Here is a 13,456-nt window from a genome sequence, read left to right as displayed (position 1 = left end):
GAGAGGTGTGCAGAGGATCATGGGAAGTCTCCCAGCAGCCTCGGCCTATAGCAGCATCACTAAGGGACGGTTCAGTTTCCTGAGCCAGTCCTACTCTGGACTTTATGCTGAACTGTGACAGAGTCTGTCGAAATAACTGAGACTAACTACAGGTTTAGTCAGAAGAACTAAACCTGGAACTACAACTTATTCTAAGCTTTGTCAGACACAAAGGTTTGAATCCTGATTTTAAAATGAGAGAATATGAATCTTCAAACAGTTCACTGTTCATTTCCTCTGTTCTGGTCAAACCTCTGGTTTGTCTTCTGGTTTGTCCCAGGACCAATAACCGTCAGCAATCACTCAATTAATCAATCAGTCCCCTGGCAGAATAATAATCAGCAACTGATCACTAATTAATTGTTTGAGTCATTGTTAGTTCCATGTTTTCATCCCAGTAACTTAATCTTTGGACAGACGGACATGTTGGACGACGTCTCTTTGATTTTGAGCTTCATGATAACTTTAGGCCACACACCTGTGGGATTACCTGAGGCTGATGATCAGCTGCAGCTCTGTCGTCCCATACACTCAAACATCTTCTTCTCTGGTTTTAATAGTGAGTTTTATTTATTTAAACTTTCTGTGTTTGAACATTTGACATCAGTTTTATAAATATTCATTTTATTTGACTTAAAGTTTCAGAACCAAAACTCGAACTTCAAACGAAAACAGACTTTTATTTTGCAAGTTTCTCATTCTCATCAGCCTGATGACATCAGCTGGCAAGGGGCGGGGCTTCAGCCTTCAATGACTTTTAGCTGGACAAAAGGAGTCACGCTGGTTACAGACCAGCTGTCAGTCCCAGCTGCTGCGCCCTGATTGGACAGACAGGATCCTGGTTTGTGTTTAGAGATCAGTCTGAATCTGATTCTGGATCAGCTGCTGGATGGTCCAGGATGGTCTGGTTGGAGCTGGATCATGTTCTGGATTAGTTTCTGGATGCGGTCCAGGATGATCTGGTTGGAGCTGCAGCAGTCTTCAGGTCCATATGGGGCGCTGATGGTCAGGACCCCCGCCACCCTCAGCTCGTCCCCCTCCTCCTCCACAGGGACCCGGTTCTTCTGGAGCCAGCTCTGTACGCCCCCTCTCCTCCTCCTCAGCTCTTCAGGGTCCAGGTTGCAGGTTCTCAGGGGGAGGAGGGAGGCCCGGAGACGGTCTGCGGTCTCCTCATCAGCCTCCTGCAGGACCTGCACCTCCTCTACAGCGTGACCCATCACCACCTGCACCGACGTCCCCCCATCTTCCCTGAAGTCCACCAGGATCAGACTGCAGGACAGACGGGACCACAGAGTCAGAGACGGGCAGACCACATCCAGGACTTACATGGAGAAAAGATACTTAGAAGGAAGTAAAAGAACTACTGTCCGTCATTTTTCAAAGTACAGTTACTGTTGGTACAGAATGTGGTACCTTCAGAATAAAAGCTCTTTTCAGTAACTTGTACCTGCTGCCTAATACTTTTACTGTGAAGTCTGATACAGGTTCTGCATGGATCACCTGAGCACTTTCTTCTTTATGAATCCGTTACTGATTATGAAGAAATGAATGGATGAGTCCACTGAAGAGTTCTGATGCTCGGCAGGTAAAAGCAGCACTCAGGTAAATGCTGCAGCTGTGAAAATATCCACAGGTGTTCCTCTGACTCACCTGCTCAGGTACCTGCTGCGCCTGTGTGAGTGTGTTGTGTGTTACCTGGCGGACACCGGATCCACCGTGAGCAGCCAGCCGCGGTGCTCTTCACATTTTCCCGCCGTCACCTTCACTTGTTTGTTAACGTAACGGATCCATTGCAGCGGACCTAACAGAGGCCAGCCGCGCTGCATCACGGTCCACACGGTTATCCGTATGAATGCAATCAACTCCCATCGACGGACACGATCCAGCGTCTGCAGCACGGGCTTCTAAACCTCCCGTGGAAACACCAGACCGACACAAAGGTTCCGTCTCCGCTTAATTGTTTAAGGAGAGCAGCTGCTGCCCCCTGCTGGTAGGGGGTGGGCTGAACTACAACTTTATCTCATTTAAATTGATACATGCACGAAAAGACCAAAAAACAAATTAATATATACTTTAATTCATTATCGGCATCATAACATCGCTGCCAACACATAAAGAGAAGCACTGTACGCTGTTTAAACACACAACACAATGGAAACTACAATCAATTACACAACAAATATAAATGCGATAAAATAAATACAAACAGTCCCAACACATAAACGCGCATTATGAAGTTTATTCTCGTCCCAAACAAATACTAAAACCGCGACAGAGGAGCTTTAATTTTGATATTCTGACAGGAAGTAGTTTGTTGTTTTGCGTCATCGTCGCTGACTTAATTTCAGTCAGAACCACCCAGCTAGCAGCGGAGGTAACCCGCACCGACCCGCATAGAGAGCGGACTCTGCGGGGCTGCGGAGCCGCCGTGAAGATGTCCAGACACGGTCGGTACGGAGGAGGTAACCTGCTCTGTGTTCATGTGTCGGTGCCGGAGCTCTTCCTCTCCGGTCCGGTGTCCGGTTAGCAGCGGATAGCATCATTAGCTTGTGAGAGCGAGATTTAGAGCTGAACATTTGTTAACTGACAGTTTAATAAAAACGAAACTGTGCTGTTTGTGTTGATCCTTCGTCTGAGTTAGTGCTGCAGTTCGCCAACAGTTAGCCAACAGTTAGCGAGCAGTTAGCGAGCAGTTAGCCAGCAGTTAGCCAACAGTTAGCCAACAGTTAGCCAACAGTTAGCCAACAGTTAGCCAGCAGTTAGCGAGCAGTTAGCCAGCAGTTAGCCAGCAGTTAGCCAACAGTTAGCCAGCAGTTAGCGAGCAGTTAGCCAACAGTTAGCCCGCGAGCTAACAACACTGTGACATGTAACGAAGTACATTTACTGAAATGTTTGAACTTAATTGAAGTATTTTAATTTGCTGCCTTGTAGTTTCACTGTTTGAACATTTGCTGACGTTAAATGTCTCAACACTTCGTCCACCGACGTTCAAACATGTTTATAATCGTCACCGTTAACAGGAGATTTATAAAGAAAGCTCAGAGGAAGTCAGCTTCGCTAGCAGCAGGTGAACATCAGCAGCTGACGTTTGTTGAGTCCTGTACTGTGGAGCAGGATCTGTGGTTATCCAGATAACTTCAGGTTTAACTCTGGATTCTCAGGGTTACCGCAGCGGTTCCACCTAACCTGCTCCAGGTGAACTTCAGAGGATCAGATCCAAACCTGTCAACAGCCCAAACTACCGACCAATCAGATCACTGGAAACACTGAGTCATCATTCCTACAGGATCCTGACAGGGACAAAAGAGTTTCCAATAAAGAAAGTGAATGATAAAGAGCGTCAGGTCAGAGGGAGAGTTTTTTCTTTAATGGGACAGAATTCCTGACAGACTCTGATTCCATCACTGCAGCTCAGAGTAACATGAGGAGACTTCACCTGGTTTTACCTGCTTCACCTGTTCACAGTCATTTGTTCCTGATTCAGTGAGAAACTTCAGAATAATTCTTCTTCTTATTGACAGTAAATCCTCAGTCTGACTTTATCAGCTGTCAGTTAGTTCCACCGTTTCTCTTCTGTTCTGCTCATGTGATCATGTTGTTTCCATCTCACCTGTGGATGAACTGTACCTGAGTTTAGCAGCAGGCGTCACCGTTTCTTCTCATTCAGGACTGTATTCATGCAGAGTGGAGTGAGACAGGAGTCTGTGCAGATGCAGTTCAGCTTGTTCATGTGAAACAGGAAACATTTAAATCGTGTGTAAAACATTTGTTTGTTTCGCCACATTTACACGTGAGTCGGTAATAACCAGCCGGCCTCTCATTCATTGTTCCAGTTGCACCTGTTTTAGCGTGTTATCTGTGTTTTACCTATTTGTCCTGACCCATTTGTCTTGACTTGTCCTCGTCTATGTCCTCCACAGAGACGAAGGTGTACGTGGGAAACCTGGGGACGGGGACGGGGATGGGAGAGCTGGAGCGGGCCTTTGGGTACTATGGGCCCCTCAGGACTGTCTGGATCGCCAGGAACCCTCCGGGTTTTGCCTTTGTGGAGTTTCGATTGTAAACACTCTGTGTGTTTGTGCTCAGGGTTTTATCCTTTTTCCTGTTTTTCTTGTAGATAGATGGATGGATGGATAGATGAGCCACCTAACAAGTACATTTCCTGCTGTGGGATCAGTAAAGTCTTATCAAACCATCACACACTCGATCTGAGGTTTTCCAAATGTCCCTGAAAAGCTGGAAAACTTTAACTTTAGTTTTGCTGTCGTGAAGAAGTTCGACAAAACCTTGGAAGTTCTGGAAAAGACTGATTTATCTTGGAGTTCAGTTTAGATGCCTGAGCTGAAACTGAAACCTCGCCCGAGTCCCCGCCCGAGTCCCCGCCCGAGTCCTCGCCCGAGTCAGCGTTCAGATTTGTTTTTTTCTGTAAAAATGGAGCTGCAGACAGAGGATCCGTCTCAGTCACTGCTCAGAGGAGTCCAACGTTCACTGGGCTCAGTCAGTCTGTTGAAACGTGGCGTCTGTCGTGCGTGTGTCGTGCGTGTGTCATGTGTGTGTCATGTGTTTCAGGTGCTTGAGGCTCAGCTGTCGTCATGTTTCCATGTTTTTACCTCACATGTTGCAGAAACGTTTTCTCTGAATGAACTGCTGCAGCTGTCAGACCTGAGTCCCACAGGACACCTCAGCTGTAGACCGGGTCCCGGAGGATCCACTTTATCGCATCAGCTCCTCCTTCGATCACATGATCACACATCCTGTAAACTGATTGGACGAGCGAGCTCCCCTCTTTTCTCGTGTGTGTTAGTGAACGTGTGAGGAGACAAATAACTGAGCAGCTGCTGAGTCACATCACGTCCACACGTTCGCTGGTCCACACTGGGTGATGCTGGAGTTTTTCCTCTGACCTTCTCACGTGTTCAGCTTCACAGGAAAGCTGGGACGGACTGTTAGACATCCAGCTATAGATAAACCCCATCTGCCTCCTGGACCTGGTCTCTGTGTCCTGTGGGATCCAGGTCTGCGGTCTGTCTGTTGAACTGCTGTTGGCCCTGGTCAAAACCTTTCAGGTTTCATCGTTTGGTTCAGATCCTAAAAGATTTCATGAGAACGTCTTGACTAAAGTTTTTCTGCCGAGCTGAGGCTGAACTGATCGGATTAAAGAGGTTAGAGGGCTCAGAGGCGGACCAGCACCCGCCCTGTTAGTTTGGCCAGCAGTAATGTAACGAGGAAAAGACCCGCCTTGCTTCCATCGAGTCTCAATCAAGCGATTTGGTGTCAGTACGATCATCGTTAGAAATCTTCTAGATCATCTAGATCTGCTAGACCTGGTCCAAAGAGGACCGACCTGGTCCAAAGAGGACCGACCTGGTCCAAAGAGGACTGACCTGCAAAAGGTTTATTTCATCACCCATTTCTGTTTTTACTGATCGTGTCCTGTTACTGTGTGAGTTTGTGGTTCTCTGCATGAGTAAAGTTCATCTGTCAGCTTTGTTACTCCGACTCTCCGGTCCTCCTCTCACTGCTGCTCTCCTGGTGTTGCTTTGGGTCCAGGTCCCGTGGGAAGCGTTACTCCCGCAGCAGGAGCCGAGGGACGAGGTGAGTCATGTCCTGACCGGCAGTTAATTATGGATCAGAACTGAGAGTTCTGATCCATAGAGTTTAAACCATCTGAAGAAAGACAGTCAGGTCTGAGTTCAGCGTGCGAGGAGGAGGAGGGTGGCTGCGTGGGTGGTCTTCCTCTGTTGATGGTGTCGTCATTTCCAGGTCCAGGTCTTTCTCTCCTCGTCACTCCCACGCAGTCTCTTCCAGAAGATCCAGATCTGCCACACCCAGGAGGTCCAGGTCAGACTCTGCTGCTGTCCAACAGGAAGCTGCAGCTGTCTTCAGAGTCAGCTTTAGTATTCATATGTTTCTGGTTTGGTTTATGTTCTCGTCCAGGTCCACGTCCACCTCGGGGTCTCGAGGACGGAGCAGGTGGGTGATCCCGGAGGTTTCTCTCTGAATCAGTTCACTGAACAAAACCTCCCATTTCTCTTTTTTCACATTAAGAGTCCTGTTTTGATTCCTGAAGAGAGACTTTCACAATAAGAGCTCAGTTATAAGGACTGAGCTGCTGATGGTGAACATGAAGACAGCTGTGGCAGCCGTCACAGTTCAGGGACAGGACGCCCTGTCTCTTTGTGTCCTGCGTCAAGCTGACAGAGGGACCGTGCTGATGTTCACATCAAACCAGCAGGACGGACGTTTGTGTCCAGGTAATCAGAGCTACACTCCATCAAACTGTCCATCCTTATAAACCGTGGACTCCTGTCTTCCTCAGGTCTGGATCAATGGGTCGGTCTCGCTCTGGATCTCCAGCTCGGTGAGTGAGCAGGTTCTGGTTCTGGTTCAGCTCCTACAGATCAGACCTGGAACTTAAAAAACTTGTTGCTGTCGATTGTTTTTAGTTTCTGTCAGAAATTTAATAACCAGCACAAACACTTTATCATTAACCTTCATCAGTTTGTTATCACACACACACACACACACACACACACACACAGTTACCTGCGTGGTCTGATCACAGATCAGTGAACCAGTTATTACATCTCTATGTTTTATTCTATTATTTATGATTTTAATCTGTAAAACACTGAATGAATGGAGCTAAAGAAAAATAACCCTATGTTCTGATTGCCCTCCCTCTCTCCCTCCCTCTCCCTCTCTCCATCCCTCCCTCTCTCCCTCCCTCTCCCTCTCTCCATCTCTCTCTCTCTTGTGTGCGTTGTTTGGATTTGTGAGCTCTGTCATTGGTTAACATGTTTGATGGTTTCCTATGAACAGGCGTGTTCAGCTGTAGCTGTGCCGTGTCAGAGGACACACACTGTGTTTGTAGGTCACTTTACTTCCTGTTCATTTGCACGGTGTCTCTGCTCTGATCATCTGAAGACTCAATAAAGATTTACACACCTTCCTGTGTCCTGTGGCAGCTGATTGGCTGAGGGACTGGAGTGGGCGGAGCCTTCTCTTGTGCTGTCCCTCAGGACGTTTCCATCCGTCCCCTTTAAATGATTCAGAACACACAGTAAAAAATATTTTCCCATGAACCCCGTGTCACCTACAGTCACACCTCACAGGTGAGACATCAGCTCAGTCCAGTTTTCCCACAGTCCGTTAAATGTGTCCAGTTTAAGGTGAAAGACAAAGTAGATGTCTCCGGCCTTTATGGTCATGTGGTGTATTACCATATCCCATCAGCCTTAGTCCAGCTGTTCTCTGGTCATAGGTTCAGATGAGAATCAGGTTTAGGTCGGGGGTCGGGGGTCAGGGAATGCATTGTCAGTGCGTCCTCACAACTGTGTGTGTGTGTGTTCATGTTTCAACCTGTTCTGAGCTGATTTGCTCTAAATAAACTGAAGTTGATGCTGACCCCATGGACACGCCCCCTCTCGGGAAGCCCCACCCCCGCAATGACATCATCAGCTTGATGCAGGTTTAAACCTGTGGAGAAACTTCACGTCCTCACAGGAACAGACGGAGGACAGGAGGAAGACGATGGCCGACTCCACCAGCAGCCGCTCTGACTCTTCATCATCATCCAACAACTCCTCTTCCTCACTCAGAGACTTCACACACTCAGGTAACTGACCCTGAATCAGCTACTGCACTCTGTTTAAAGTAAGAAGATCATGTGACACAGTCAAAAGCCCCAGAGCGTCTGCTAAATGGACGTGACGGTGACTCGGCGATTCAGCTTTTCACCTCTGACCTCATCTGTTGGCTAACTCTGTGATGGGTTAAGTGATGGGTTAACTCTGTGATGAGTTAACTCGGTGATGGGTTAACTCAGTGATGGGTTAACCAGCTGGTCTGTGGGTGATGGAGTTGTGTTCAGACAAAGCTGTATTGTTCTGCTTTCAGCTGACTGATCAGCTGATCAGTGATCAGCAGGGTCACTGTGGTTTTTGGGGGTGGGTGGGGGCAGGGGGATGCGGGGGGGTACTGGTCCCTGTGTATTCCATCGTCGATTCAGCTTCATGAGTTACTGCAGAACACGCATCCACACTACAACACAAACATGCAGCTCTCAGAACGTTCCTCAGCACGAGCAGACGATTCACTGCAGATCAGATGAAAGTTACTCGTTCAGCATCGTTTCACATTAGTTTCTCTGGTTTTTCAGTAGAAACGTATTTGAAATATTGAAAAAGTGATAAAGTTCATATGGAACAACAACATCTGGGTTTTGTACACACACAGACGCACACACACACTGTATACATAGTTATGATGATGTTACTGTGTGTGATGCATCAGTGTATAATGAGTAACTAAGCTTCACACTTACTCTGCTGCAGGTCTGTAAACAATCATATTAATAAACTGAAAGTTTAATGAGTCAGAAACTGTTTGAAGGAGCTCGGAGGAAACTGTGAACTTTGACCTCTGACGTAACACACTGATCCGGGCGGTGCTCATTACGATGTTTGGTATGCGGCTGCAGCTCGTTAATAAACTGCACATGACTCCTGATCTGTGAGAGCTAATCTGGATTATCCTGAGGTCTGAAGGAAGTGCTGTAAACTGCAATACCACTGAGGGCCACTAGGGGCTGATTCCAAAAGATCTCCAACCCCATAGGCTCCAATTCAAAAACCATCAGTTCCACTCGTCAAGCAATCATTTCTCCCCCACGCGTCGCTGTGAGTTCAGCAGCTGACTTTGCTCCTGCTGGTCTGTGATCTGATCCATCTGAAAGTTATTCCCTAATGAATGAAATATTACACCTGTAAGAATTGTATTGTGTATTTGGGGGCGTGGCTGTTTGACATCCGTGGTCAGGAGTGATTGACAGGCCATTTAGATGAAGCCATGGAGACGATACACCGTGAGTGAGCTCCGGTCGCGTGCAGTGTGATTTGACCGTTGTATTGTCCGTTAGCTTGTTTCATGAGTTTTTCGGTTCGCTGTAATCACAGCGTGTCCTTCGGTTAGCTGGACCAACACACTCCGAGGAGTCTGCGTTCCAGTTTTTCCAGTAAGTAAATGTTTATTTTCTTTTTGTTTCCAGTTTGAATGAACTGTCCAGTTTCCAGTTCAGTAAAATGTGCACAGTGCAGCACAGACATTGGTGCGCTTTTCCTCTGTGCTCCACAGTATCACACTTTATATGAACCAAGCTAGCGAGCGAGTGCTAGTGTTAGTGTTTGCTGTGCCAACAGCACCTGGCCCTGCCAAGGTGGTAACCACTGCTAACTCGTGCTAACCACTGCTAACTCGTGCAGTTCATTCACACAATGATCAGAACACAGAGGAGTGTGTTCTTATGTACAACAACATGTTACTGTGTGTGTTCATGTACTACTGTAGGTTCATACATGATTGTCCTCATGCTGCTGTCCTGACCTGATCCATCGTGTCTTTGTCCTCATGCTGCTGTCCTGACCTGATCCATCGTGTCTTTGTCCTCATGCTGCTGTCCTGACCTGATCCATCGTGTCTTTGTCCTCATGCTGCTGTCCTGACCTGATCCATCGTATCTTTGACTGTAATTCCAAAGGTTTCCACACTGAAAGACTCACGTGTGGAGCAGAGCAGAGACGACTGCACGGACGGACGCTGGTAATCTCAGGTCCAGTTCAGCGTCCTCTGATGAAAGGACGGGACAGCGTTTTATAAGTTTATCATTTCTGTCCTTTATTCACACATTCAGTTTTCGCCTTGGACTTCGTCTGTGCTGTTGTTAGAGGCAGTGGGAGTAAACAGGCCCAGCCGACGTGTATCACAGCAGCTAGATGTGGCTGCTGTGCCAGATGTGTAATTGTTATTGAATTGAAATAAAGCTGTGATGTCTCAGCACTGAGTGTCTTTACTGTGAACCACAGACGCTGAGCGGCTTTCTCCAACTTTACCATCGATCTCATGATGAATCTAACAGGATGCCCCTCCCCCTCCCCCCACAGTCCTACAGCTCGTCCACTGGAAACAACCGAAGAAGTCAGCCGCGGTGTTCAGCCTGTCGCTGCTGGTCCTCGTCTCTGTGGCGACGCTGTCCATTATCAGTGTGGTGTCCTACCTGCTGTTGGCCTGCCTCTGCATCACTATCACCTTCAGGTAGGAACCAATCACTACGCACAGTGAACTGTAAAATACGTTCAGTCGTCTCAGAGTGAAGAATCCGTCCATTCACAGGAAATGATGTCATATTAACAGTTGTCTTCTTCCTGTCTGTAGGGTCTATAAATCAGTGATTCAGGCTGTCCAGAAATCGGACGAAGGACATCCATTCAGGTATCAGACACACTAACGTTTGTCTTTCTGTACTTGTGAGGACCCTCAGTGATATAAGGCGTCCCTGGACCCTAACCCTGGACCCTGCAGACTGAGGACAGAACAGAATGTCCTCACTGTGCAGAACCATCTTCACTACACACACACACACGCTGCAAAACGAATTTGTATTAATAATAAAATTAAAACATAATTCCTGACTGAGCACTTTATTAGGAACACCTTCCTCCCTTTGCTCTTTGTCAGTGTTGACATGATTCATCACATCAGTCACTCTGCCAGTGTCCAACAGCCCGTCCACTGAACTGAAACCAGTCTGAGTCTCACACACACACACACACACACAGCCGTCTGCAGCTCAGCAGGAATCCACATCCATCTGTTTTCCATAGGCACGTGTCCACCTGTGTGTCCACCTGTGGACATGCAGGTGCACAGGCGTTCATGATAAGGTGCTTGGTGAGTGTGATTGTTAGCCAATATCAGAAGTCATAGCAGTAATAATAATAATAGGTGCGTTTGTTAGACAACACAAGTGTGTCTGTAAACCAACAGATGTCTCCGTCCCTCCTCTTTTGACCTCCTCTGTCCTCCTCTGTCAGGTCTCTGTTGGAGAGGGACATCTCTGTGTCCTCGGAGTCTGTCCGGGAGCTGGCTGACCAGTCTTTGATCCACCTGAACTGGTTGAGCTGTCAGAGCAGGAGGCTGCTGCTGGTTGAGGACCTGGTGGACTCTCTGAAGGTGTGAGTCTCAGACCTGATGGACAGAACAGAATATTTGCAGTAATGAAACTTGAAGCTGACTCAGCTGAAAATGTGATGTTTGAGGATTCTTTGTCCTGAACCGGCCCTTTGTCATGCTGCTATGGGCTGAGGCTGCAGGGGGAACTCCCATGATGCACTGAGCCCCATCACACTGCTGTCCATCAGTAACTGCGCTGTCCTGTGTTTTTCCTCCCTGTCCTCATTCTGCAGGATCCACGTCCTAAACTGCTCAGCGTCGTCATCATCACCGATTTTCTTGATTCTTCTTCGTCTGTTACTATTACTGTTACTGATTTGTACTGTTATTATTAATCACAGGTAATCACAGTGTGTGTGTGTGTGTGTGAACTCTGTCCATCCACCATCATTATGAGCAGAGGACAGTTCATGATGAACTCTGTGAGAATTAACTTCACATTGACGTGAAGTCGCTGACTGAAGGAACCAGATGTGGCACCATGTCTCACACCAGTGGGACAAACAGTCCCACTGAGCTCTGTCCATCGGTCCCTCCTCCTCAGCATGTCCCGCCTCCCTCCCTCCACCTCCACTCGTCTGCCATGTTTGGTCCATGCGTCTTCTTTCCTGCAGGAAGCTTTGGGACGTGACGCGTCTCCACTCACTGATGATGACCTCGGTTTTTCTGTGTGATCTCAGACCAGCAGAGACCACGTGGTTGTCCAATCACCTCTGGTTTCCCTGCTGTTCTCATTGTGAGGTGCAGTGTGGTAGCAGAGGCGGTCCATTAATGTGTTGTCCTGTTGTTCTCTGGATGTCTCAGCTGGCTGCTGTCATGTGGGTAATGACCTACGTCGGAGCCGTGTTCAACGGAGTCACCATCCTGATCCTGGGTGAGTCTGGTTCCCTCGGATTTGGATCCGGTTTTCGGGTCTGACACAAACTGATGCTGACTCTGTCTCTGTCCAGCTGACGTCATTTTCTTCACCACGCCGCTGATCTACGAGAAGAAGAAGGTACTGACGCGGCACCTGTGTCCCACCAATATTCATGTTCCAGGGTTGGCGTTACCAGCTGCACAGTTGCTGGTGTCAGTGGATTTCACGACTCAAACCATTTAGTTCCTTTAATCTTTATTTAATGACATTACACTGACGAGGTGTGAGTCTATTCACTGACCTCTGTGTGTGTATGTGTGTGTTCAGGTGCAGATTGATCACTACATCGAGTTGGTTCGGTGCCGACTGGAGGAGACGCTGCAGAAGTGAGTTCTGCTCCTGATGTTCTCAGAGTGAAGTTCCTCCTGTTTAACGAGCTGAACTCAGAACGTGTGGAACATTCAGAGTCTGACTTCACTGTGATTGTTAGTTTCAGGGAGTCGGTTCAGACTCCAGGTGAACTTCAGAGGATCAGATCCAAACCTGTCAACGAACTACCGACCAATCAGATCACTGGAAACACTGAGTCATCATTCCTACAGGATCCTGACAGGGACAAAAGAGTTTCCAATAAAGAAAGTGAATGATAAAGAGCGTCAGGTCAGAGGGAGAGTTTTTTCTTTAATGGGACAGAATTCCTGACAGACTCTGATTCCATCACTGCAGCTCAGAGTAACATGAGGAGACTTCACCTGGTTTTACCTGCTTCACCTGTTCACAGTCATTTGTTCCTGATTCAGTGAGAAACTTCAGAATAATTCTTCTTCTTATTGATAGTAAATCCTCAGTCTGACTTTATCAGCTGTCAGTTAGTTCCACCGTTTCTCTTCTGTTCTGCTCATGTGATCATGTTGTTTCCATCTCACCTGGCTGAATCTCATTATTGTTATGCGTTTTCCAGCATGTTTGTTTACATCATGTTTACATCTGACTTGTTTGTTTACACAGGGTTGGTTTTTTTCTCGAGGTTCATTGTTCAGTTACACCTGTGAAGTCTGTAGCCAGGTGTAGCTGATTGGCTCAGACTGGGCAGGTGTTCACGTTATTTTGTCCAAACCTCTGTAGCTGTGGTGGACATGCAGGACGACACGCCCTGACACGTTACATCTGTGTGGTTTCAGGCTCCAGAACAGGTTACCAGGAGCTGTGAAGAGAAGCAAAGTGGAGTGACCACCTGACCCTCAAACACCTGTGCTTGGTGTGGCTCCACCCTCTCCTGTGATTGGTCTGTTTGTCAGTGACTTGCCTGTTGAATTTATTCTGAAAGTCTTGTAATAAAATCCAGACTGAGGTTACGTTCGGTGTCTGCAGTCGGTTCTGTTTTCAATTTCACATTTGAATTCAAAGCTCTGGAGTCCAGCTGGTGAGAGGGAGGAGGGAGGCGTCCGAGGGACGCGTCCGAGGGACGCGTCCGAGGGAGACGTGTTGTTTCCATGGTCAGTTATTACCTTTCTGAGAGGAGGAGAACCGCTCCTCCTGCTGCGTCTC

The 13,456-nt window shown here is 47.6% G+C and overlaps 2 protein-coding genes across 3 annotated transcripts; one reads left to right on the top strand and one right to left on the bottom strand.

Annotated features, from left to right (window-relative positions):
- Positions 1-704: 704 nt before the first annotated feature.
- Positions 705-1,947, bottom strand: gemin6 (gem (nuclear organelle) associated protein 6). The gene is made up of 2 exons (XM_041036326.1): positions 1,735-1,947; positions 705-1,308 (listed from the first exon to the last, which is right to left on the bottom strand). Exons 1-2 carry the CDS (start codon positions 1,863-1,865, stop codon positions 918-920), a joined length of 522 nt encoding a protein of 173 aa, XP_040892260.1. The 5' UTR covers positions 1,866-1,947; the 3' UTR covers positions 705-917.
- Positions 1,948-7,530: 5,583 nt separating this feature from the next.
- LOC121180773 (reticulon-3-B-like) lies at positions 7,531-13,215 on the top strand. 2 transcript variants are annotated; one of them, XM_041036416.1, is made up of 8 exons: positions 7,531-7,657; positions 9,981-10,131; positions 10,252-10,308; positions 10,911-11,049; positions 11,854-11,923; positions 12,000-12,046; positions 12,236-12,294; positions 13,090-13,215. In XM_041036416.1, exons 1-8 carry the CDS (start codon positions 7,573-7,575, stop codon positions 13,136-13,138), a joined length of 657 nt encoding a protein of 218 aa, XP_040892350.1. In that variant the 5' UTR covers positions 7,531-7,572; the 3' UTR covers positions 13,139-13,215. The 2 variants fall into 2 exon arrangements, with proteins under 2 accessions (XP_040892350.1, XP_040892351.1); XM_041036417.1 differs by lacking the exons at positions 11,854-11,923; positions 12,000-12,046; positions 12,236-12,294; positions 13,090-13,215 and adding an exon at positions 11,283-11,478 and having other exon boundaries at positions 10,911-11,051.
- Positions 13,216-13,456: the final 241 nt, after the last annotated feature.

The sequence above is a fragment of the Toxotes jaculatrix genome, chromosome 4 (assembly GCF_017976425.1).
Source record: "Toxotes jaculatrix isolate fToxJac2 chromosome 4, fToxJac2.pri, whole genome shotgun sequence".
In the NCBI taxonomy this organism is placed as follows: Eukaryota; Metazoa; Chordata; class Actinopteri; family Toxotidae; genus Toxotes; species Toxotes jaculatrix.
The sequence above is the reverse complement of the archived record's forward strand: the minus strand, read 5'-3'. Positions and strand labels throughout refer to the sequence as shown.